Genomic DNA, 27,344 nt, shown 5'->3' with positions numbered 1-27,344 from the left:
TTAAAAGAACAAGCTGGAGGTTTCTTCTATTCCTAAGAATACTAGTTGAGAATGAGATACAGTTTTTAAAGAAGATGGACCAAGGTAGACACTCTTTCCAAGGTGACGCTACTGTTGAAAAATGCTGACCTGGGGCAGTGCCAAGGCTGAGGACCCATCTTGCCAGAAAATTCTAATGAGCCCTCCAAGTACACATAATCCTTGAAACCCGAGCAGTGACGATTTGTCCCGCAGCGAGTGGAGCCTGGGACAATGAAAGGGGCTAACAGGAGGACAGGTGCACATGCGGCATGTTGGGGCCGCAGAGGCCTCTTTGTAGACTCCCCACACCTCAGAATCCGATCAGAATCTTCAGGGAGCTTATGGGTGAATTCCAACTCAGTTGTCAACTTAACCTTTGCTCATCACAGTGACGGTAGCCTCAGCCACACAGGGAATGGTTGTGAGTGGGTGTCTTAACCAATGATTTAGACACACGGAGGAACCTGGGCTGCCCTTGCAGAAGCACCCTTTATACTTACGTCCATGAAGTCGTTAGTACAGCAGGTGTTAAGGCTGCTGAGTGAGGCAAAGGATCCAAGTAAAATGGCATGTTTGTGCCCTGAAAACAAGCGTGTGCATTATCACTGTGAGGCTGGTTTTCCCTTCCCACTAATCATGATATTTTTTCCTGTGTCAAATTTCAATATTGTCTAGACATACATACCCATGGCTAAGTATTTGTACAAAAAAAAAAAAAAATCTTTGTTATTTCTTTACCGAATCTTAAAAGTTTTCTTTTTTCCTAATTTATTCTAATTGTGTGTGTGTGTGTGTGTGTGTGTGTGTACATGAGTGTGGGTGCCTGGCAGAGGCCAGAAGAGGACGCTGGAGTCCCTGAAGTTGGAGTAGGTGGTCTTGAGTTACCTAATGTAGGCATTGGGAACTGAACTCAGATGCTCTGCAAAAGCATCACACTCTCCCAGGCCATCTCTCCAGCCCCATGATGCTTTGCCATGAGCGTGCTGGACCTGGTTCAGCAACAATTTCCACCTCTTTCAAGTGATTCCGAGTAACCGCAGAAGATTTCATCTCACTGTATCTTAATATCACACGCTTCATCAGAACATATAAATGAGGGTGGCTCTTTAAAATACTTTAAAGCTACCATCAAAAGTCAAATTTCACCTGCATTCTTAAAAATTTGGCTGGGAGAAAGGGGTAAGTCTAGTTAGTTAGACACACTAGTATGTATAAAATATGAAATAAATAACTTTTTAATGCTATCAAGCACCATTAAAGTATAAAAATCAGACCCAAAGAGACAAGATTCACTTTGGGTTACACCAGCTGGAGCAGTTCACTGCACAAGGAAAAAGCAGAAGTATGCACTTGAATGTAGAAACACGCAGTGTATTCAGTAGGTCAGAGTGTCAGAAGCTGGTGGAAGAGTCAGTGTTGACTTCAGGGCACCTTACGATGACAGCTCCTGAGGAACAGGCGTAAGCTAACAGCAGAGTAAATGAGACTTTAGTTTCTAATTTCTCTCTCTCAGCACCAGTTGATAAATGCATCATTTCTATTCTCAGAAAGAGAAACTTTGAGCGCTTGGTGATGTTTCCCAGCTATGAGTGATTCAGACTGCCGGAGGATCTAGACTGATAAGGTGACTTGCTAATCGCGTTGGTGATCTCAGAGCTGGTCATGTGTGACTCAGGATCACACAGAGGCTTGAGACTTTATACTCTGGAGCCGTCGTTACACTGTTCCACATATTTGATCATGTGTTAGGAAAAAATAATTTCAAGGTAAGCAGTTAGACCAGAGTTTTTTTGTTTTTTTGTTTTTTTTCTCCCTACAAAAAATAAAAAATAAAAAAAATAAGGTTACTGGGCCTCTTGCTGTGAAATAGCAGTTGTGCCTGTGGTTTCCTAAAAGAGTAGCAGAAGCACAGCCGGACCTGAGAAGAACTTCACATAAACAGGCTCATAAAACACCTGTCAGCACATGAAGAAACTGAGGGGTGGCTGTGGGCCCGAGGGAGCTCCTGACTACAGTCAAAAATGTACACAAACACATCTGTCCCTGTATGCAGAATGTGGCCTCCTAGATGAAGCTTCACCTACCAATACATGTACTCGTGTGAGTTGGAAACCTGTCCGATCTGAGCTCACAGCAAAATATCACAGACCTCATAGCTTCGTGTTCTCACGCCCCTGGAGGACGGAGTCTGTGATTAGGTCAGGTTATGTTTGGGAATATAAATATGTATGTACATATATACATAGGCATGTAAAAACAATTAGTGAAAAAGGAGGCCATGGATTTGAAGGAGAGCAGGGTAGGGCATACGGGAGGGTTTGGAAGAAGTTAAGAGAAGGAAAAATGTTGTATCTCAAAAAATAAAAATTTTAATAAGTTGGGAACAGCTTAAAAAATGGCAGGGGGTGGGGCTGAGGAATGACCCAGTCTGCGAGTGCTAACTGAATATAAATAAGAAAACTGAAGTCGCTGGATGGCACGATGCAGGCAGCCACCTTGATGAAAAGAAAACTGCTCTTGAAAGACAAACAGTGAACGCCAGGGCAGTGGCAGCAATGGGCATCAGTGTGTAGCCAGGCAGAAAAGCCTGCTGGGTCTTGGCTGTGAAGGTCAAATTCTTAAAGAGAATTGATGTCTGTGTTTCCATGGTCTTCTGCGCTTTCAGTGACACAGACCAGCCCTCTGAACAGCATAAGCACTGAATCTGGGGGCTGCTCTTACCGGGCTGTATTCATCAGGACATGGGGCCAAAGGATCATGCTCCTGATGGGCATTTCCTTACCTGTCCCTTCATAGCTCTGCTGGATGGGGTCTGATGCTCTTTGTGTATTGTCTTTGAAAAGATTTGTTTATTTAATTTCATAGTTGTGAGTGTTTACCTATGGTTATGTATGTGCCATATGTGTGCCTGGTGCCCTCAGAGGTTAGTACGAGCTCTTACCACTGAGCCATCTGCTTATTCGTTATATATAGCACAGAGAGATTCTCTCAGTTGTGGAGTTGAGGCAAGACAACCTCTAAATGAATGCTGGAGTGTGTGTAGATTTTGCAGTGTGTAAATTCAACACAAAACAAGACACCTGGGCTGGAGAGATGGCTCAGCCGTTAAAGGCTAGGCTCACAACCATAAATATAAGAACAAGACACCTATTTTGGTTTTGACCAGTGGTTCCTAAACTGTAGGTCTTGACCCCTTTGGGGAAGGGGATTGTCACAGAGGTCACCTAAAGGCACCTGCATATCAGATATTTACATTGCAATTTATAACAGTTGCAAAATTATAGTTATGAGATATAAGTAGAAATAATTTTATGGCTGGGGTTCACCATACCATGAGGAACCGCAATAAAGGAAGGTTGAGAACCCCTGTTTTAGACTGTGACACAATTCATTTTTTATTCTAATTCATCGTGTAGTATTCCACTGTACTATAAACAAAAGAGAAACATTAATTATTTGTTTATTGAAACACAGTCTTACTATGTAGCCTTGACTGGCCTGGAATTCATATATAGATCAGGGTGGCTTTGGTCTCCCAGAGATCCAACTGCCTATGACTCTAGAGCACTGGGATTAAAGGTGTGCACCTCCATACCTGATTATGACTTTTTAAAAGAATTACTTCATTTGTGTGTGTGTGTGTGTGTGTGTGTGTGTGTGCATGTGTGTGTGTGTGAACATGTGTGTGGAGGCCAGAAGAGGGCACTGAATCTACTGGAGCTGGAATTTACAGATAGTTGTGTACCAGTTCATGTGGGTTCTGGGAATTGAACTTGGGTCCTCTGCAAAAGCACCAAGGGCTCTTAACCACTGAGCTTTCACTCCAGACCCCAACTATATGTATTTTAAATTAACTTAAGGTAACAAAGCTTGGAATTTTCAAAGCATTTATCTAAAATGTAGTAATTCTACTGCTACTCTTAAGATAAAATTTGATTTTTTAATCGTTATTAATAACAGCACTGGCTGAATAAATGACAGCACAATTCACCTTGCTCCTCAAAGAAAGACTACGCAGTAACTTTTGAACTTTGCCAACAACATCTACAGCTGTTGTATACATTCGGCAGAACTGCTTATAGAAGCTTGTGTTCCATATTCAAAAGTCATTTCCTCTTTTTCTTAATGGTCCTGCAGAAAATGATCTAGCATGTGTCCAGCGTGGACAGAGAAAGAGTCCTGATTAGGCTTTGTTCCCTGTGAATGGAGCGGGAGTGACTGGGCCTAAAGAGCCACAGTGCAAAGAGCTGGAACATAAGTTTCATAGTCAGAAGATTGTGAAATCCAGTCCCAGCTCCTCCTCTTGACAAGAGGAGTGACAAGAACTGACTCCTCAATGTCTTGAGGCCTGAAGACTCAGAGGGATAGAAGTTATCACAAATACATGGTAATTTAGTGTAATTACTAGTAGCAATACAGAAACATTTCCTCAGGAAGGTGGCCAATGGTGTCCTCAAATTCTGGTAGGAAAAGTCCTAAGTGAGTTGGCTGCTGGGACGGAAAAACCAGCGGGGGAAAGGGCAGTCATTTAAACTGCAACTCAGAGAAAATTACACATACACACAAACCTGTGTATGTGTTTGTATCTGTGTGTGTGTTTTGAATGTGTGTGTGTGTGTGTGTGTGTGTGTGTATCTTTGTGTATTTTGCTGACTTTGAAGAAAAGATCTTTCTGTTTTGGCCCCATTGGTGCTCCCTAGCTGTGCACCACTTTGCTCAACAGTATCAGGGAGGTCCCACTAGGGCTGACTCAATTTTAATACAGCACTAGAAGGGGTATGACTTGGATTTAACAAACTGAACAAAATCAGTATCTCTGGTAGGTTTTATCACAATTTTTTTTCACTGTGGTAATCAAGCAGTAATAGTGTTTGAAAATTTAGAGCTTATTTTCTTCTAAGAAGGAAGAAAACTGTATAAAAGGAATATTCACTGAATTTCATCAATATAGTATATCATAAATTTGTTATTCACAATAAACAAACAATATGGCATCTCGGTGCCTCTGTGTGCCCTATGCAGCAAGAATAAGCCAATATAAACTTTATTTTCATGATTCCCTGGGAAACAGAGATGCACTAGCATGAAAGACATTTTGAAAGTTGTAACAATGACAGGCAGAACATCACTATCTTCTATTGTAAAAACCACATGTAATCAGGTGTCTATCTGTTAGATGTGCAGCTTTCAAATGTGCCAGCTGCTGACAGCACATTCCCAGTCAAGGAGGCAGGGTGTGATCAGGGGCAGAGAACCAGGTTTTCATTTTGCCTTAAGTGCGAATGTTTTATTTGAAACAGACCGTGCTTGTAAGACAGCTATAATTTCCTGTGGGCAAATTTTAAAAAACTGTGTTACTTGTGCTAATAGTCATGTGTGAGACTTGCATTAAAAAGTAAACACACAGGCTCACACACTTAGGCTCCCTCCATCGCCCAGGCTGCTATCAACAGTCCTTCCCTTGGGCAGTAGTCCACAGACTCATGGGGACCAAAAGACAGATACCTAGAAAACATCCCAAGTGACAGCAAACTCTTCCGAAAGACTGCGGAGTCCATGGCAGGCCTCCCTCAGGCAGGGCCCACTCTCAGTTCTGCTGGATTCATGTGGCCAAGACGGGCCTGAGATTTATCTTATGTCCCGTGCTCCTTTGGACTAGAAACCACATTTACCTTTTCATGCCTTAGAACAAAACCCAAACCAAACAGAAAAGCCTGTTGGGTTGGCCAGAAAATGAACCCAAAGAAAACAGAAACATTCAACCGTTTTCCCACTAAGTCAAAGGCAGAGCCTTTACCAGGCTGTCTGGCGCTTTCCCAGCTGATTGCCGAACAGCACTGGGCCCCAACAGAAGGCTCGTCAACAGATTTTATTTACAACCCTTGAGGAAAAACCCTCTTGCTGTTTTCACTTCTGCAGAAGATAAGTTTGCAAAGGGTGGGGGTGAGGGGGGCGGCATTTGGCAAGCTTCCAGAGCACACTGTCTGGTGTTGGTGATAACGCGACTGGATTGTTTGTTTGCATCGTGCAGCATCTATGCGGTTCTTATTCATGGTCACCATCCTGCCCTGCCGAATCTATTTATCTCTGGTGCAGATGTAATCCACACCGTGTCCTCAGTGTTCAACCTTTCTCCTGCCAGAAGTTTCCAAGCTGCCCAGAATCCTGCTGTTCAAAGTTGTCAGATCTGCTTGGCACACCTATGAAATGTCTTTCATTCGAATAAGAGAAAGTCAGCTGACTGAATACAGTGGTTGGAGTGGCCAGGTCACTCGTATTCGTTACCTGCGTTTACCTGCGTTTAATGGAGAATGGCTATACAGTGTACAGATAACTGATGGGTAGATTTAAAATGAGCCAGTTAGATTCAATAACTCCACAAGAGCTCCCAAAGAAAACCTCTGTTTACATGAAAGGCACACTTCATCTAAAACATCTCCCCGATACAGACGCACCCGGAGAGATGGAGCTCACAGTTGCTGCTTTTATTTTTCTTTATAGTAAGAATTGGAAAAATCAATGTGGTACGGTGTCTCTAAATTGTGTTCTTGAGCATGTGTGAACAGCGCCTCAGGAACAACAGAGATGCCGAGGCCGTGGCAAAGCTAACCAGAGCTGGACGGACCTTGGGACCCTGACAGTCACCCGTGAAGCCATCCGTGAAGTCTCCGTGCCAGCCAGCCACTGTCTGGGCTGAGTTCCAGAGGGGGGCCGCTTTCCCCGGCACAGCGGAGTGGCGCCTAAGCCACCCACGGTCTACCCCGGAGCGTGGCCAAAGAAATGAGATCGAGGCGGCGCAAATCAAACAAGAAGGCGGTTACTCACCGTGTTAAAATTTGGGAAGAGCCCGACAGCAGAAGTACTGTCCACGGGGAAAGACATAAACGGCTTGATGTCCAGCGAAGGCTGCATCATGAGGGCGGGGGTGCGCACGAGGGCAGGAAGGGTGGTGGCGTGGCATGCGCTGCCTGCCGGGAACAAAACAAGACAGATTCAGTCTCTCACTCCCACCTACTGCCCCCTCAGGCCCGCAGCTCACGGCTGCGACCTGCAGAAGAGAGTGCCCGGCAAATACAGCCAAAAGGGCCTCTTCACGGACCGGGCACCCGCACTACTGTCCTGAGCATAAGCAAAGGGTTTCCCTGGGACACACTGTCACCAGGTGCCACCAGCAGGTGTGGCACAGTGGCAGTGTCCTGGCACCCGACTCTCCTGGCACCTTTGAGAACCCACAGAACCACAACCAGCTAGAGAGTAAGGGAGGGGCCCCTCAAGATGCTCTTCTCTATTCGGAGTAACCGGCCAGCAGCAGATTTTATGCAAATCGGAGATAATTAACCAGGGTTTTTATGTGGAAGGAAACTTGGACTTTGGCAGGTACAGGCTACAGTTACAACTCAATTTGTTGTCTTAGAAATGATCACAACGTTGTCCTTACTCCAGGGGAAGGAGGAAGTCTAGACATGGAATGGCTAGAAAATACAAGAAGGCAGGCTAGGGTCTGGCTGCAGACAGGGAGCTGGCGATGGGAACTCAACATTTTGTCTTAATTTTTATGTCTGGTGAACTTGCGTTCTGTGGGCACCTGTCCCTTTGAATAGTTAGCTGTTCTCTCCTTCAGTAGCTGGTTTGATGGGGGAACCTGTTGATTTAGAATGATGTTGGCATATTTCCTGGTCATTAGCAGTCATAGAGTACAGACACGTTTGCTGGCCTGCTTGGCTGTCTGGGAGACAGGCTCTGGCTTGCTGTGTGTGTGTGTGTGCATGCTTCTGCAGACGTGTGCACGTGCAGGGACCAGACGTCAGCATCAGATGTCATTTGTTAGTGGCCCCCACCGTGTTTTCTGAGTCCAAATGGTCCAGAGTAACCTCTCAGAGAATGCCACCACGGCTGCCTTTCATGTGGGATACGGGGCTCAAACTCGGGTTCTTACGAGTGCATGGCAAGCCCTTTATCAACTGAGCTATCTACATAGTTGTAGCATGCATGCCTGTATGTATGTATTCATGTATGTATATATGTATGTATACTAATCACATATCAGATAATTCATCCACTTAAACTAGAAATGCAATAGTTGTTTTTTGTTGTTGTTGTTGTTTTGGCATATCCACAGAGTGGTAAATGAGCATCCTATTTACATTCAGAACACTTTCACGACAAACTTTTTACCCGTTTCACCCAGCATCTCCAGCTCCTGAACAACCAGCAATCAGTTTTCTTTATGCACAGATGTATCTGTCCAGAGCAAGCCATTTAACTAAAACCATACAGCATGTCTCTTGCGACTGGCTTCATTTGTTTGAGATGAATGCTCTCAAGGTTTAGTCAGACTGTAACAGCATGCGTCAGTGTGGTCGGCTCAATGATACTCTGCTGTGGGCACGTCCCCGTAGTTTGCATATTCATTCACCAGGTCATGGGCATTTGGATCACTTGCACTTTGTGGGTGTTGTGAAGAGGGCATAGACTTTCACATCACCACCATCAGCACACAAGGGCTCAGTTCCCACAGGCCTGCCTATCCAGTATCACACAATAATTTCACACCTAGAATTCCTCACCAGCTTCAAGGAGCAATGAGTGGTGTGAGAGAATGTCCCAATTTTTAAAGTGTCCACCAACCTCTTACAGTGTCCCCAAATTACTGAAGCTCCTGCCTCAATGATAACTTGTTTTGCTAATGAGTTTCCAAAGAAACTGGTGGTATATATGTTGCCAGTCAGGTGTGGACAGTATTGGCCACTGTGTTGGACTGAGTGCCATAGCTCATTTACATTGATCGTGTGTGTGTGTGTGTGTGTGTGTGTGTGTGTGTGTACATCATATACACACACAATATATGCGTGTGTGTGTGTGTGTGTATACATGTATATGTATAAAGAAAAAGGAGAGAAAAGGATAATATTTTTGGGTAAAAAAAAAGGGTAAAAATTTTTGGGGTAATAGGCATTTGGGTCAGCCATAGACATTAAGCTATGAAATGAGGATTCAGTAGAGAATCAGGAAAGAGTATAGATGAAACAGAGATTTTTTTTTTCTTTTTCTGATGTTCAATTAGATAATCAGGTTTGACCTGGCACGCACATACCACTGGCATTTAATTTCATATTACTCTCCTAATCAGGAAATGCTACCTCCACTGCTAACTTCAAGCTTGAAGATCCAAGATGACATATTACATCATTGCATCAAAATGTCGCAGAGGCATATCTGACTTTTTTTTTTTAAATCGTAGCTGAACAGAAAGCTACAGAAAATGGCCATTAGTGGTTTATCATCATGATAATTATTAGAATTCTAAAGTACAAAGTGTTAGTAGGTAGAATTAGTCTAAGCCACCTACTGAACAAACACAACTCCTTTGTGGCTGCAGGTCTCTGAAAGGGAAGCCAAGTTGCATTTATAAGGCCTCAATGGTAGCTGTGATAGCTGTGTAATACAGACGCCCCCAGGGCCTGCTGAGAGTCACTCTGTAATAACAAACTCAAACCAAATAGAATGCAGTGGAGAAACTCACCAACAGATTGCTCCATCAAGGAAGGTCAGAATGTTCTGCAATCCTCCTTACCCAATCACATCTCTATGCTAATAGACTGGAGGCTGGAGAACTACTTAGCTTCCTCCACTCATTAGCATAAAAACTTAGCAGCTGTTTACCATTTCATTAGCATCTTAATGACACACAATTTGCCACGTTAAACACAGATTGTTTTAAAGTACTGATGGATCTTCTGAACAAACCATGCTTCCATCTATACCTTCACCTTAGTCTGGCTGTTTTCTTTTCTTTTCTTTTTTTTTTTTTAGTATTGATTCACCAAGACTGAATGCTTCCAAAGACACTTCTGCAGATGGAAATAAAAGACAAAAAGACAAAGAGCTTTTTTTTTTTTTCCTGGTCACAAATTATTTCATGCTTTGATCCTCTGTCACTTTATTCCAGATTTTGCTACTCCTGGTGGCAAGCCTTTCTTGTCACCTTTGGGTACCTCTAAGTCAGTAAGGGTTGTGAGCAGAAATTTGGCTAAAGTGCGTTCACCCTGCAAGAAAATGTTCAATTTTTCTAAAAGTCAGACTTGCTGAGATTTTTAAGAAAGAAAGGTTAATAATGCAATAACGAGCATTTTCATATAAAAGTTCCCCCTTTGAATTGCTGTTCTCATGAGTTAGGACCAATATTTAACTTTTTAAAAAGAACAGACTTGGGGGGTAAGGGGAAAAGGGGGTTATTAAGTAAAATGCAGTTTATTAAGATAAAAAGCATGCTTAAGATTAGAGGGAAGGTATGAAGACAGGCCCTGGTACACACCCAGGCACGTGGATGTGTTCTACTGGTAAAAACTGCCACCAACTTTTGACTTTTCTGTAATTACTCAGCAATAGCTGTTGCTCTAAATTGTGTGCATGTGTGTGGATCTGGTAAAAGCGCATTTGAGGAGTGGGTCAGTTGTGCATAGAGGAGGAAGACAGGTAGCCTATTGTGTCACTTCCTGACTCACTGCTTTTTGAGGCAGGGTCTCTCACTGAACTTGGAGCTACCTGCACTGGGCAGACAACAGGCTCCAGCGGTCCTCCTATCCCTGAGCCCTGCCACCCAGCAACTTCCAAAACTAGGGTGATAGGAGCAGTGTACCCTGAGGAACTTCTCAATGGTGTTGGGATGCAAACTCAGCAAGCACTCCTCTCCAATGAGCTATCTCTCTAGCATCAACAGATCTTTTCTTTTTTTAAATTACTAACTATGCTGGGTAGTTTTGTTTTGTTTTGTTTTTTGTCAACTAGACACAAACTAGAGTCACCTCCCAATAGGGAACCTGAATTGAGGAATTGCCTCCATCAGGCTGGCCTGCAGGCCTACCTGTAGGGCTTTTTCTTGGTAATGGTTGATAGGTGGCTGGTGCCATCTCTGGGAAGGTGGTCCAAGGTTGAACAAGCCATGGCAGTAAGCATCTGTGGTTCCTCTACAGTCTCTGCGTCCAGATTCCTGCCTCAATTACCCTGATACTGGACTGTAACTTGTAAGATGAAATAAACCCCTTCTCCCTCAAGTTGATTTGGTCAGTATTTTATCACAGCCATACAAAGCAATCTAGGAAACTAACTTTTTTAGGCCAGTGTGCAAAGTACTGAGTTTCATATAAATGAATGAAGTCAAAACAGGGTTTCACCTTATTTGATGAGGCTGTTTATATCATGTATATTCATCAAACTGCCTGTTAAAATGAAACACACACTTCTTTGGTTCTGGTGAATTGGGGGTGGGAGGTTGGGGGGGTGGGGGGGGGGGAGACATTTCCCTTGAGAAGAAATGTAAAGGAGGAAGAGGAAGTGGGGAAGGAAGAAAAGGGAGGGAGCAATAGCTGATTTCAGTGTTCAAGGTCAGAGGAGAGAGACACCTTGGGTCCAAGTTTCTAAGGCCTTCCACTGTTGTTAATTTACCATGCTCACCCTGGGAAGGTACCCTGCTTTGGGGGCACAGTTGCAGTTTCCAGAGTCCCAACAAATAGAAGTTATATTTATCTATCTATGAAGCCAGTAATACGCGAAAGACTCACCACTGTGATCATAAAAAAAATCCTATTATTTCAGCCAGCCGCCTCGGTAACATAATAGGTACCTTATCATGTCAATGGATTATGTCATAATCCATCACAATGAAAGCTCATTTGAGGGCCAAGTGACACTTGGAATTATTGCCTTAGTCTCTGACCTTTAGAAATGTGATCTTGAAGGCCCTTTTACATTATAATCCCAAGGCTTCCTGGTGCCTCATCTTTGTGCCATAACAGAAACAAACACAGCACCTAACTCTTAGAAATGAGAGCCAGACAACCCAAATGAAGAAATGTTTACAGAGTGGGATAAAGTCTGTTCTTTACCATGCAGGGCTTCCTTCTCATGCCATTGCCAGGTCTGTCCCTGCCAGCAGGTACTAACAGAAAACGTAACATGCCAGAAACGCCAAGTATGGACCTCCCAAAGATATCTCTAAAGAAATTAAAATGCGTGGCAGTTCAATTTTTTTCTCTTCATTGTTTTCCCAGCTTTGTGACCCCTCACTTTGTAAATCTTTCCTGCTGACCAGCCCAACCAACAGCCAAGCATCTCCCACTCTTCTCCCAATCTGTGTGTCAGGAACACACAGAAGACTAAGAGGTCTACTGAGCAAGCATGACCGCTAGGAGGTAGATATGTGAATAAAGGGTGAGACTGAGATAGCTTTGCTTCCAAAATATCTGTAGAATTGTAGCACAGAACTATGGACCATGACACAGGCACACATGCATATAGATATGCATATCAGTGTATATTCCTATCCATATGTATATGTATACTTGCATACTCATCCAATCTTTACAACAGCCCCCAAAACAAGAGATTATTAGCCTGATTTCAGAGATGGGAAACGGAGGCACAGAGTGATTCCAACTTCACATAGTTTATATGTGCAGGTGTAAGACTTCAAATCCAGGCAGTTTGACTTCTGGCTCCTGGTTTTTATTACCGGGTTATTGCTGAAGACACTCTCACTATCTAAGTATTTTCTCCAGCTGTAAAGAAAAAGATTTGAACCAAAAGCCAAGCTATTTAACATGTTAAATATGCAAACAAAAATTCTTTGCTGCTCTGAATTAACTAAAACTCTTGACATTAATATAATGTCTGATATTGAGATAACTAAAATGTGTAAGATTTTTAAAAAGTTCTATGAGACCTAGCTCTAGCATATATTGACTTAAAAATAATTTTCTGTAAATGTTTTTATTTCCTCAGATGAGAGGATAAGATGAGAGCCATGCCTGAGCCTTTCTAGCTCTTTCTAAACTCTTGCTTGCTGGTTCAACTCAGCAGTTTGGGCCCAAACTCCTTTCCAAGCTGACTGATTCAAACTGGCTTCTCTTGGATTCTGACTGAATTGCTCTACCTGACCTCAAACTAATCCTGGCAACATGTTTTAAATATTCTGGCTCCTTCTCATTCTCTGCCTCATTCTGTTTTCACCTGTGTCTAGCCAATTTTTTCTGCAACTTGTCTCTATAAAACTGTCCTAGTAAAAATCTCTCAGTAAAAAACTCTTAGTGAAAAACCTCCTCTCTCCCTGCTCTGCTCTTGAGTAGCCTCTCTTTCCTGTTCTATTCTGGTGAAAGCTGGACATATCCTATCTCTGACTCATTCTGTCAAATCTTCCTCTGATTTGCTGCTTTGTCTGCCCCTCAATTAGATGTCACTTTCACTTTCATGGATTAAAGGTGTATACTATGGATGTGTCTGTATTCCAGCCAGATCATACTGTAATCCAGATTGTGTCCACGTTCCAGCTGGATCACATAGTCCCAGAAGGTCTTTGGATCAAACCCCTTGCCAGAGAAGCCATGTTTCTGGGTTAAAATTCTTCTACAATCTTCCCCAAAGAGTCTTATTATTTCAGTCAATAAATAGTTAAAAGGGACTCATAAGGTACAGTATTGATGGGTTTATAAACTGTGTCAGGATTTATTTTACCTTTAAGAAAGAACAGGAAAATAATAATGTAATAAATGCAAGTATTACTGAGATTCTACTACATGCTAGCTACTATGCAGGTGATCTGTACCCCTTGTTTTATTAAACTATAATATAACCCATCAAGTTTGTATCATTTAATAGGAGCTACAGCCTTGTGGTGGTTTGAATAGGAGCGGCTTCCACAAACTCATGTGTTTGAATGCTTGGCCCAAAGGCAGTGGCCTGGTTGGAGGAAGTGTGTCACTATGGAGCAGGCGTTGAGGTCTCTTAGGCTCAAGCTATGCCCAGTGTGGCACATAGTCTTTCTTATGCTGCTGTTGGAGCCGTGTCTGTCTGTCTGTAACCATGCTTCCCACCATGATGATAATGGACTAAACCTCTGAACTGTAAACCAGTCCCAGTTAAATGTTTTCCTTTATAAGAGCTGCCGTGCTCATGGTGCCTCTTCACAGCAATAAAACCCTAACTAGGACAGCATGGATCCTAGTTTTTGTTCCTCTGATTCGAAAGCCTACATCATGACTACAGAAAGTAGACAACGCAATAGTTGTTAGGTGAGAAGGTCCTACCACCAGCAGCAAGGATGTAGTTCAAATGCAAGAGCACTTGCTTGCAAAGGAAGCACAGTTTTGGGCTCTTTTTTGGAAAGTGCTGAGCATTGTGCTTGAGACACAGCCAGTGTTGTGAATGCATCAATGATTGTGGCTACCAGTTACTCATGCGCCACATACCATGACACATCCCCGGGAAAGCACAAGCAGTTAAGGCCATTGATATTCATCATAAAAGGCAAGACTTGTGGAGGGGAAGCCATGTGATATCAACACAATGTGTGGGAGATTCAAAGGAGAAAGGAATTGCTGTAAGCTGGGTTTATCAACACTCGCCTAGAGGGGTTGACTACTGCGATAAACCTCAAGGAGTGGAGAGCATTTGGAAGGTGAATATGGGAGAATTTGGTGGCACTGCATAAGCACACAGAAGCCAAACATATTTAAATGGATCAGTGTAGACTCTCAGGTTTTTCTCAGGGTTTGTGGATTAGAGATAAAATAATAAAGAGAAAAACTGGAGCGTCTTTATAACCTTGGAATAAGACAAGGTTTCTTAAGCAGGAAATTGAAGGTATTGATCATGAAAGGAAAAGATTGAAGAATCTACCCTACTAAGAACAAGGATATAGAAAAAGAAAAGAAGAAAAGAAAAAGAAAAAAAGGAAAAGGGAAAGAAGAAGAAAAAAAAAACAAAACAAAAGTCAACCCCTTCAATGAATTGGAGACAACCTATTAAAATGGCCAATAATTCTACAAAAGGTGGTTTATTATGCTTTAGGGATGAGAGAATTAGAACTAAAAGGAGATGCTACTATATAGTCATGAGATTAGATCTACAATGAAGAAAGAGAGACTAAACATTGCTAGGAGTCAATAATGAAGCATAAATTGTTACAACTACTTGGAAAAAACTATTCGACAGTATCCCCTTAAGATTAGTACATCGTCCCCTATGACTCGGCAATTCTGCTTCCAGATCTACCTGACAGAAGTAGTATGTATTATAGAATAATCACAGAAATAGTGTTAGCCCATAAAGTACAGAAAGAATAAAATGTTGGGATCTTATATAACAAAACATTTATAACAATGGACTTTGGTAGTGAGAACCAACAATACCATATTATATACAACAGTGAGTAAGAGAACACTTGGAGAAAACAATGTTGAGGAAAAGAACTAACGGAGTAGGCACAGATGATAACATCTTGAGAAGTGTACAGCTAGGCACAACCAGCCTATATTTTGGGGACCATGGCTGTCTCTATGGGAAGAATGGAAGTGTGTGGGGGATGGAGTGACTAGAATACAGCCTGACAGCATCTCCCAGATATTAGAAATGCCTTTTCCTTCTTCTGAGGACCATGTATACTGGTGTGCTTTTTTTTTTACATTCCTTCAACTGTGCACAAGATGCCTTTCTGTCAAGTCCTGCATGCTAACCTATTGCAACGATAGAGCTCCCGGGTGCCTTCCTGTGTATATTAACAGCTGTTTCTAAAAACAGGATCAGTATTGTTAAGAAAACATTTCCACAAATAAGGAAAAACAAAACCTCTCAGGGCTGGAACTCTGGCTCAGTGGTTAAGAGCAGTGGCTGCCCTTCTAGACAACTGGGGTTCAGTTCCTGCATCCACAGGCAGCTCACAACTGTCTGTATCTCCAGTTCCAGGGGATCTGTAACCTTCACACTGATGCACATAAAACAAGATTAAGCATATCATTTTTATAAATAAATTTAAAAAAAACCTCTTCAATAGAAGGACGTTTCCAAATATTTTCAGGTTATTATAGCACATTTGGTGAGATTTGAGTTCCCTTTTCCATGGCCAGCAAGACTGCCCTCTAAGTGACTTGTCAGTTAATAGGAATTCCCTGATTTTGGCATGTTCTTAGGAAATTTGGGACAGACATCCAATGATGTCCATACTAGCCCAATGATGTGGGCTAGTATGTGTCTGGAAGTCTGAGGCTACATGATTAAAAAAAGATTATTATTTTATTTAACATGTAGCAGTGTTTTGCTATATACCATATATGTGCGCTGTGCCCAAGGGGGCAGGAGAAGACATCAGATTCCCTGGAAGCTTCGAGGTAGGTGCTGGGGATTGAACCTGGGTCTTCTCAGCCTCTGAGCTATCTCTGCAGCCTTCTGAGTCTCTATAATTTTAACTGTTGGCTTCTGGGCCTTAGAGGCCCCTCAGCCCGCAGAGAGACTCCTCAGTACATGGTACTGTAGGAACCTGGGGGAATGATGCATTGACAAAGGACTCCTCGGAAGCCCAGTGCTCCGGTGTGCAAGCAGTGAGATGTTCTGCATGAGAAGACAGCAGTGGAGTCCTGTCCTGATGGATTGTAAGCCACAATGCCCTTCAGTTTAGTCGTAATGCACAGCTTTTCTACAAAATGATGAATTCATCAGGAAGGCTTTTCTCATGCTGTGGCAGTACAGTACACACAGCCAGGTAGCGATGGATTTCTCTCTGACTACCTGGCCCACATACTGGATTTCTTATTTTTAATGTTGGAAGAACAAGTGAGATTTATTTACAATGTGGTGCACATTATGGTTTATGTAAGCACGTGACATATTTTGCTGCAGCTGGGATCTTTTGAGAAAAATGGGAGCATTTTACAGTATAAATTTAGATGATCAAAACTGAATTAGAAATTTTTCAGCTTTATTATAGTTCTTCAACTGGTTTCCCGATAGGATGAAGCACAAGTGTGCAAGATGGGAGACTCGTGGAAGAGAAAGCAGGCTTTGAACAGATGCCTTCTCAAGCTTTGAAAGCAGCGTTTTAATACACCTGACTTATCCAAAGGGAATGTCATGTGTTGGTTTCTGAATTACCAACTGTTTAGAGAAGCCAGAATGATCTCCAGACATGGATGTACTAAAACTGTCTGAGGACAGGCATGGCTGAGAGGTCACAGGAGCCTGGTGACATTCTTTTGGCCAGAAGACTCAGAGGGATGGTCCTAGGCTGTCAGCGCAGTCCCTGCCAGCCTTGGAATCCACACTTCCATGCTGTCTGCAAGCTTTATGTGATAAACACATCGAGGGTTTGCTGTCCCCACACAGCACCACGGAGCTATGGCTTACTTTACTTAGTGTCCTAAAAATACAGACTTCCCTAAAAAAGACAACTCTGTTTCCCAATTAATCATATATTCCTAGGAAAGCTCTATCTCATATATTAGAGGTAAATACAGTATAGATAAACATAGTTGGCATTTTATTTGAGTAAAACGAGATCTTACCACAGCACTGGGCTGGTGAATAAAGTCAGAGGCCACAGCCCAGTGCCATCGTTTTGAATATTCAAGTTGGTACAACCTAAGTTGCATTAAGAAATTATGAGTTATTGTTATTATCTTCTTTCTCGAGGGGATTAGAGAGGGATGAGACAGGAGGCGGGGGTCTCTTGTAGCCCAGGTTGGCCCTGAATGTTTGAACTCACTGTGTTGCTGAGACCACCGATCGCTTGTTCTTTCTACCTCTCAAGAACTGATATTAGAGACATGTGCCACCCCAGAAGGCATCCTTGGTTTCCCCCGTTTAAGTGTGTATCGGTCTATTTTGATTTCTAACTTTGAACTTCAACAGAGGGGGAAAAAAAAAACAAAAAAACACTTTTTTTAAAGGGAGATTTTAATGTCAGCTTTTTTTTTATCACTATGAATAATGAAGGGAAAAAATCAAATCAAATAGAAGAAAAACTGACGTGGCCAAGGACTGGTATTTCCCCTGTTTAAAGAAGAGCAGAGGATTGATCACAACCCCTCATTTTGAATATGTCTTCTAATTTCCCCAATGGGAACGGGAGAGACCAACAGAGTCCATTAAAACCAGGCTTTTAAGCACAGGGCTTGGATCAATACAACAAATTCCAACAGCATTGAGGTAGGACGCCCACGCTTGGGTTGGTGGGTTCACACAGAAGCACCATCCAAGCTGCAATGAACTCACTCTCTGAAAAGATTTTTTTCCCAAGCAATGGCAACTGGCCTTCTGCTGGAGCAGATCAAAGCAGCAGGCCCTTCTGGCCTCTGGCTCTTTTTGGGCCAGCCTTGTACAAAGTGCCAGCAGGACGGGGGCTGGACACAGCCTCTCAGGAGGTCAGTATACCAGCTGCTGCTGTAAATTCCAGCTCCAGGACACAAAATGCCGTCACGCCCTGGTGAGAAAGAATTTCAGTTCCTGCATTCAGTATTTAGGCTATTTACATTGAAGAACTCAAAATGGGTGGGTGGGGAGGAATTGTATGTTACATAAATTATACTCTTAAAAAGATACCCTCCCCCAAGCTTGCTCAATGTAAGGAAACACAGTATTTGCTCTGCCTGAGCCTTCTACTTCCACCTTGGTAAAGAGGACAGGTTTCCTGGGTTTAAATATTAACCAAATACTTCAAAGCTATTAAAAAACTGTTGTCATCCCCTACCCCCAGAAAGCAATAGACTCCCCGAAAGCTGGGAATAATAGATAGAAACAGCAAAAACCACTCTGGCCCCTGTGCATGCCCCTCTTCATGGTCATCGTCATAACGGCTACCGGGCATTCAGGTAAACTGCCAGTGGCCTGTTAACAACCATGAGAGCCATCATCAGACGGGGTGGATTCTCCTGGTCACCTCTCCCATCAAAGAAGCCGCTCCTCCCCAGGAGCAGGCACGGGTCCTAGCTGACCCAAGAAGCATGAAGACGCTGTTACACCCTCAGGGAGTCCTGCCACTGGGGTGTGTAACCGCACCATGCCAGTGGAAGGGTGAGCAGGTTTGAGTAATGAGGTGACATCAGGGCTGGGACAGGAGATGGAAGGAAGCATGGTGGTTGAATGTGCCTTAGGTTTGCAAAAAGGTCTGGGATCAACACCATTTGCTTATTTAGAATTTCCTGGATTTATCTGCTAGAAGGTCCACCCCTATCATCTTTTTCTTGTGTAGTAAGAAAAGAGAACAAAGCAAAAATTACAGGAGTAGCAACAACCTAGTGAGGCAGAGCACCAAACTCCTCCAAACACAGGAGCTGTGCCACCAGAATATCTTGCTTTGACTGTCACCATGACAAAGAGGAGAGTTCTGTAGCCCGGTGCTTATACTCCACAGGGGCTTTAGTGGGTGTTTAGCAGACTGGGCCAGTGCCTGGCTTGACTTGGATCTCTGCCACCCCTGACATCCTAGCAATTGATTCTACTTGTTTCAGTCAGGCAGCAGTTCCTGAGCCCACAGTGATATGCAAAGCAGCATCAGATAAGGCCCAGCACGGACACCCAGGGCTGTGAGCACCGAGTGATTCTTCAGAAGTGACATGCCCGCCCTGTGCAGTGTTCACTCTGTGAGATCACACCACCTCTGTTCTAGTTCTTCTCTTATGGGATTTCTTTCTTCTTCTGTGTTCACCTATGTGCAGATACACGTGTGTGTGTGTTGGTACTCGTGCACATATGTGTGTGATCAACCTTGAATGCAGTTCCAAGGCATCATTGCTTAGTTTTACATTTTTACTTTACATTTAAGACAGGGTCTCTTACTGATCTAGAACTCAACGAGTAGGTTAGGCTGTCTGGCCAGGGAGTCCGGATGTCTCTGCTTCCCAAACCCTGGGGTTACAAAGCACAAGCCACCATGCCCGTTCCTGATTTTTTATTTGTTTTGTTTTATTTTATTTTATTTTTTTGGTTTTGTTTTGTTTTTTGTTTTTTTCAGTGGGTTCTGGAGATTGAACTCAGGCTGCCCTGACAAGGCCACTTTACTGGTGAGGCTGTCTCCCAAGTTTGCCTGTTGATCCGTCCTTCCATCCTTCCTTCTTTCCTTTTTGATTAGAGAACATATTTATCAAAGTCATTGCAGTTTTTATTTTATAACTGGACTTTAGTGTTTTCTCGCTGTTCTCCATGTAGTAGAAGGTTTTCTACCATCATCTAAATAGTGATTGTTATGCTCAGAGTCATCAGGTGCTGGCTATGGGTAAGCAGTTTAACATCATCCTACAATTACCTTCGTGTGTGGTGATGGCACCTGCAATCTCTCCCGAGAGACTCTCTGGCACACCAAACAGTATCATTAACTAAGGCTGTTTTTGTGCTGTCTGTGCAGTCCTGGATTTAGCCTTCCTGTGTAAGCGCAGGTCTGCACCTCTGGCCTAGACCCCCCTGCCCTCCCCACTCCTGCTTCTCAGGTAAGCTTCCTGATCTCCCCTTTTTATGCTTTCCAATCTTGTTAAATATTCCACAGAGAAGATGTGTGACATTTTTCTCTCTGACTGGCTTATCTAGTTAGCTCATCATACTAAGTTTCATCCACATTACTGCAAACGATGTGTTTTTTTTTTTAAAGCTAGATAATATTTCTTACATGGAATATCTTTTTGACTTCTCAAATGTCTCTCCATTGCTCACTCAATAAACTAATTTTCTAGGTTCATGACTGGCTTCTTGTATGCTTTCTTCTCTTGGAATTGCTTATCCCTGTGCAATACTGAGCTCATCAGAGAACTATGAGGAGTGATGAACACAATGGGCTTTTAATGAGGAATCCCACAAAAGTAAAGAATTTTATCATAGTACTCATTATTCTTCCTTTCAATGATTTATGGCATAAGGCAGCAAAGGAATGGAAATATTTTCTTTCAGAACCCATTTATTTTAACTCGCATTCTCTTTTGGACTTCACACAGCTTTTTAAGCAATGCCTGCTTTAAAATACACCAATGCAAAGGAAACACACACACACACACACACACACACCCCATAAAAATGGACCTGGTGCTCACTGAGTTTACTTTGATGAAGTGTATTCCAGGTAAAGTTTCAAAATTGCATAATATCTACTCATTTTCAAACTTGGATTGCTTTGTCTGTCTCTTTTCTAACAACTCAGATTTCTGTCTTTCTCTTATCCATCACCATCCCCACCCTGACCCCCAGTCTGCCAGCCTTTCTTGCCTTGCATCTCTTCTTCTGTCTGTGTTCTCTCTCCTGTCTCTTTGTCCGTCCCTCACCATAAGAGCACTGGGAACGAGAAAGTGCCCACGAGCATCCGCATCCGCCTCCTTTGAAGCTCTGCTGTGTGTGTTCTCACGACTTGCATTATTTCATTATAAATGAAGAGTCTGAGATGACACAAGGATCTGGTCAAGACCCAACATTTCTGTTAGGCCACACACGTGTAGTCGTGGCTCATGTGGTTGTGCTGGCTGCAACAACAAAGCTTTGGTCTCCCATATGCATGCACAGTGGTATCTGATGAACTTGTGAGAGAGTAGGACAAGTTAGGAACATGGACACACCATGGACTTTTAGGGTGTATTCTTACAGAAACTTAGCAGTGTGTCCTGGGGTGATACAAGCACTATTGCTTTTCACTTGAGGGCTCATGGTCCTACTGCATATTAAGTAGAGTTCTGACATACATACTTATAAGTATAAGGTCCAGAGAAATGGGTAGATTATCATTATCCATGCTTTTTTAAATGAAGTAATATTCATGGGTAAACAATTTCATAAAAAAGTAAACATGCAGGGCCTTGTGGGGGATGGCTTCGTTTGTGAGCACCCAAATTTGGATCCCTGGAGCTCCTTGGCTAGATAGCCTTGCTCAGTCAGTGAGCTTCAGGGTCCACAGGAGACTATCACAAGATGTAAGGATGTCAGACCTCTGGTCTCCCTGTGCATGTACACACATGAACACACACATACGTATCACACGTACACATAACACACGTGTGGAGAAGGCCATCATACGAAATGCTAACAACAGTAGAGAGGGCTAGACAAAACTTCTCAAATCAGGCGCCAGCCTAAGGGATGACGATGCTGAACAGCACAGCCTATGAGGTCACACAATCACAGGGCCTGAAGGACCTTGGGAAAACTAGTGAGCTTTGGCTTCAGCACACTGGTTTTTGTTGCAAGAGTTCACTGAACTCCTGATGTTTACACCTCTAATCCGCCAGTGAGGCAGAACACGGGAACCTGGTGCTGTTTCAATGTTTTCCAAACCACCTACAATCCTGCCGGGGACTGGAAGGTAAACACATCTTCCCTTCCCTCCTTGTGGGTTCCCGGGTCCTTTCCTAACAGTAACACTTATTCATGTTTTACAAACAGCAATGAAAGGAAAAGGGGGAGAAATCATGAGAAAATAAAGTGTTAACTTTCAAGAAGGAGTGAGGAGGTTGTCGCAAACACCTATTTTATACGCAATAGCCCCCTCCCCCCCCAGCACCCACTACTCCTCTGGGGTTGCTAAGCTTACCCACTGTCCCACGGGAGTTCTATGCCCAAGAGTTGAAACAAACACTGAATTTGACTTAAACTAGACTTACAGCCTGAAATGTTCCTGTCATAAAAAAGAAATCAGATGTCAGGAGCACAAATCACCCTTGTCTCTCCATCTTATTGCAGGTGACCAGTCATTATTTTGTCAATATGAATGAGTTCACATTCACATTGACAGAGAACGTCCTCAGTCAGAGAGACCACTGGAGGACAAGGGAAAGAGGAGAAGCCGTTCTCACTGGAGTTAAATACAAACTTACTTTTTATCCAGCAGTTATTCTAAAACAAACTCCGAAAGGAAAATGAACTGAAGCTCAGACAGACAGCGCAAAGAACCATCCAGCCACATCTTTAGGATGTTTAGCCAAGGGCCTAGATAACAAACTTTAAATACCAGCAAGTAAAAAAGAAAAAAATCAACCAAAACCAGAGGTGAGGTGAGGCGCGCAGCCAGGGGCGGGGCGTCGGTCTTAAAATTAGCAAGTGTTATCCAACCCCACCCCAATTCTGATGTTTTCCTTTTCTTGCTGCAGCTTCTTTGAACGATTTCATTTCTCTGTCACACATTTTGTGGCGAAGTTCTCTGAAGTGTGACTGCTGAGCAGTTGCTTACCTTCCCTGTAAAGATTACAGTCCCCGCTCGCTCACGCCGCCCCTCACGCACGGCACGCGTTACTCGGGGAGAGAAATTCTTCCATCATTTCAACCCGGTGCTCCTGTGAGATGCAGCTCCAGGAAGAGGCCGGCAGGCAGTGCGTTTGACAAATCGCAAGTCCTGTAATTGCTGCCTAGCTCTAATTACTACAGTGGAGAGTGTTTGCAACGCGTTCCCAGGGAGAGGGCTGGCTACCTTCTGACGACATCCAACCAAATATATCCTAAAAGACTGACAAGTCGCTTTCTTTATTGTCATTTTTCTCGGTCCCCCATGCACTCTTCGGTGGCAAGATGAATCTGATACCGGTCTGGTTTCTCCTCCAATGACACAGCTCAATGCTCACCAAGTATATATCACAATGATTCAGAATTCTCAGTATCACTTAGATTTCAAGAGGTTGTTTTGTTTTTCCTAAACGGGCAGCCAGATCTACAATTTAAATTTGCTTTCTTATTTCAAAGCAGAACCCATTCCCAAATGAACCCGATTTGTATTCTGTTAGCAGAGGACACTTTATTTACAAGCTATTTGGCATGAAAAAAAAAAAAAAGTGCTTTCTTTTCCATGGAAATTTAGGTTTTAAGTTAAGATTCAGAGCATATAATTAAAAAGACTAAGGCTGATGACAATTTGATGTTGACAACATTAGCAGCAATGTCTGTGCATTCCAACTCCAAACCCTAATTTCAGTTATGTGGGGGAATGATCATGTGGAAGTTAGCACTTGTCTAGGCTTGGGAGTAAAATGATACACTACCTACTTCCATATTTAACCAATGCCACCCACCATCTCCTGGGATTTGGCTCCGTGGTGAAGGTAAGGATGAGGTATGTCTGTCCACGCTGCACATCGCGCCAATGACTAGTATGGGGTCTGTGTGTTGTCCTGTCACCAGCACAGGCGACTCAGCTTAGAGGGCACCTCGCCCATGTTTGCACGTGCCTTGCGAAACCTGGTGCAGTTGTCGGCCAGAGCCAACACTTGAGACGTACAGAATCGATCCTGCCAGGTTTGCGCAGTTGTGACCGGGGGAAGGTGAAACCTAGTGTAACAACCAGATGCATCCAGAACGGTGATTATAACATCAGCTCTTAGAAGTGGAATGCTTCTGCGGGCTCCCTTAGCGCAGGCATGACATGAGTACTCTAAACAGGACATGGCAGGTTAGCTCTGAGCTTAATGCCCTCTAACACTTGTGTCTGTCTTACTCAAGTTATATTTAGTCTCCGAGGATTAACGTGAAAGACAGTCATGCTGGGATTCTGCCCTTTTTTGTGTGAAATTAAAATATTACCCATGATGCGTCTCTCTTAGGAGCCCATGGCTCAGTAGAGACGGCATACGCTTTTCCTCCATGGCAGAGTTAGATGAAGCACTCTGGACTGGATTCTTGGAGTATTTTTCAGAACTACCTCCCCTAGGTCTGCAGCCAGTGAATCTTCAAGCTTTCTTTGTACACTTCTGTATCTGCCTAGCTTCAGTCAGTGTTCACAAGATGTGGGCCCCTGGCAAGAGCTCCAGCAGCATCTCCCCGGAACATGGATGAAGAACAAATTCCCAGGTCCCCTCCCAGGGGCCAGGGCCCTGCCACCTCCAGGCAGCCTGAGGCAGCAGACTCTAAGCTGGTGGGTGGTGCTGTGTGTTCAAGAGCAGCAGGAGACTGGGATAAAGAATACTGACATCTCCACAGGGGACTGGGAGAGCAAAGGTTTTGTAGAGAGGTGGCCTGTAAACCACTGTCTAAAAGATGGGGGAGTCACCCTCACTGAGGGCCACAACAGTAGCTTGCTAATGCTGAAGTAGGCAAAGTAGATACAGAAGGCCCTTGGTGGAATGTCTTGAATGAATAAATGAACAAATGAATGAATGAGTGAAGGGAATAGAGTCTATGTTTTACTCTTGTAGCTCTGGAGGTCATTAAGGGAACCTATTTCCTCCTGGAAAAGGAAAAGATCCTTTACCTTTGGCCTGGGCGGAAAGCTAACATTCCAAACTACTCCAAACACAAGAGTTAATCTAGTTGGACAGGGCAGTCAGTCCTCCTGCTAAGAGACAGCTCCTCACGAAGGCAGAAGCACATCTTACACTGAAGAGCTGGAAGAAACTACAGTTCCTTTAATGAAAATGTATTTTTCCTTCCCAGCATTCTTGCTGTCTGATGCTGTTAAGCTCACCCACTCTGAATCCTCACACAGGAAGCTGCACTTTTTTTCTTTTCCTTTCTTTTATGTCCATTTCTTTCAGATGTTGGCTAGAGTCTAAATATCCTTTCTCCCATAGCTTGGGCTTTTTAATTCTTTCTCTGAAGCTACCTTCCTTTTGTATGTGGCTGCTTTTCTTCCGCGCCTAACTCAAAAGGGCATTCTCTCTTTCTCTTCTCCATCTGCTTTTTCAAAGCAGCTACAGAGATTTACAGCTTACCTGTCCTGTGGTTTTTCTTTTCAACTTTAACAAAGTTGCCTTTGAGCACCCTACCGAGTCTGTTTTTAAGTTCTATTATTAAGGACACCAAGGATCTTGTGTGGGGAACCCCAGTTTCCTTAAAACAGGTGGTACCTAGATGGGACTCCTCACAATTTCCAGCGCACTAACATAATGGCACCCGTTGTGCTCAATATCAGCCAACAGAATCCTTAAAAGCACCCTGAATCAACCAGTTTCCTGTTCAAGTGCTTATGTTAGCTTCCCTCTGGGAGTTATAGGCCCAACATACCCGTACAAATCTCCACTCTGCAACTTCTTAACTGAATATTTCGTGAATTAATTGCCCTTTGTGATGAGGAAGAATAAAATAATAGTAGTATCCCCTGAGCAGCACTGAGGGAAATAATGCCGTAAATTCTTATCGTGGTTCCTAGACTATGGAAGGATTCACTGAGTGTTTTCATCACTGCCACTCAGCCACCACCATGGGGTCCCAGTCCAACGGCTTCCACTCAGCATCTACTGCCATCTTCAGATGTGAGAGAACTATTTACAAAATGTGTTACACAGAGGTCTCCATCAAGAGCAATGCCTCCTTATTTGTTTACTTATTTATCTCTTATCTCTTGGCCCTCAGACAGTGCTGGATACAGGGCAACGCCGCGGGACTGCTCGCTGCAGGAGGCGCCAGCTGTTTCTCAGACAAGCTCTCTTGCTTCTATTACTTTGTTCATGTCTTACCTCCCAAGATGTGCCTCCTTCTTGCTTATTTTAAGTCCTTTCTGTTTACAACAGCATTTTAGATGCCATTTTTCTCAGGAGGGTGTTCTCTACCTTTATAAAAAAAGTATCTTGTTTTCTTCTAAGACTGAAATGTATCCTGTGGTGTGTTTGTTACAGTGCTTAGGACACTGGTTTGTGTGTTGATACCTATGAACCCTAAGCTCTTTGGAGTTAGAAAGTAGATTTGGTTTACTGCTTTATAAGCACTGTCCAGAAAAGGCATTCATTGAAATATTTTGAATGAATGAATGAGATGAAGGGAATAGCATCTTTATTTTACTCTAAGAACCTTGTTACTACTTGGTCTTATTTCCTGTTGATAATTATGAACATCGGCAAGAGTACAGAACTACTCCTTACAAACGGGTTCCATTTAATTTTCCTTTAGAGACAGGGTCTCATATATTTTGGGCTGGCTTCAAACTTACTAGATAGTTGAGAATGACCTTGAACTTCTCCTAGCTCCATCTCCTGAGTGCTGGGATTACTGTCTTGTCCCACCACACTCAGTGTATTGGATACTAAGGATTGAACAAGGACTTCCTGTAGGCTGGGCAAACCCATTCCCTCCCGCCATGTGTACCACCAGCCCTGTAATCAAAGCTCAGCTTTCCAGAACTCAGGAGCATTTTCCTTGAACAAGAGAGTTCCTGGACAGACTACAGGAAGTTTGTTAACCTTTGGGTAGCTGCAGTCAATACAGCAATGTGCTAGCAACGGCATCTCTATGGCAACATTTATCACAATGGGCTTGAAATGGAGGCAGCCTTCTCTTTGTGTATGGCCTGTCTTCCTTGGGAAGCTCAAACGGCGATCTTTGTTATATGTTAAGACATACTTAGAGAGCCATAACCAGACCTCATTTTTCTGTGTGAAAAGGTGCTTATTGTTTGTGAACAGGAACACGATCTTCTTAAAGAGTCATAACAAATCCTATAAAAATTTAAATTTTTAGAAATCAGAAATTATTATTTTTTTTACTTGGATTTCCAAACTTTAGCTTTTTCTCTTCATTGTAAACTAAGTTTTAATTGATGGCGGCCTCTGACATTTCAACATCAGCACTTTTATATAAACTCCTTCTTACAAACCCATATGACTAATCGA

The 27,344-nt window shown here is 43.2% G+C and overlaps 1 protein-coding gene across 6 annotated transcripts in view; it reads right to left on the bottom strand.

Annotated features, from left to right (window-relative positions):
• The window catches only part of Znf385b (zinc finger protein 385B), a 286,071-nt gene that overhangs the window by 81,467 nt on the left and 177,260 nt on the right, over positions 1 to 27,344 (bottom strand). For 5 of the 6 annotated variants that reach the window (XM_055600670.1, XM_055600671.1, XM_055600672.1 and 2 more), the window contains one exon: positions 6,847 to 6,989. In XM_055600670.1, the coding sequence (XP_055456645.1) occupies positions 6,847 to 6,989 (143 nt within the window). Of the gene's footprint in view, positions 1 to 6,846; positions 6,990 to 22,984; positions 23,172 to 27,344 lie in introns of those variants that run through there. The other variant, XM_055600675.1, reaches the window with a different exon arrangement.

This window comes from Psammomys obesus, unplaced genomic scaffold (assembly GCF_907164565.1).
Source record: "Psammomys obesus unplaced genomic scaffold, mPsaObe1.curated_primary_1811, whole genome shotgun sequence".
NCBI classification, from domain to species: Eukaryota; Metazoa; Chordata; class Mammalia; order Rodentia; family Muridae; genus Psammomys; species Psammomys obesus.
This window is presented reverse-complemented; position numbering and strand designations above follow the sequence as displayed.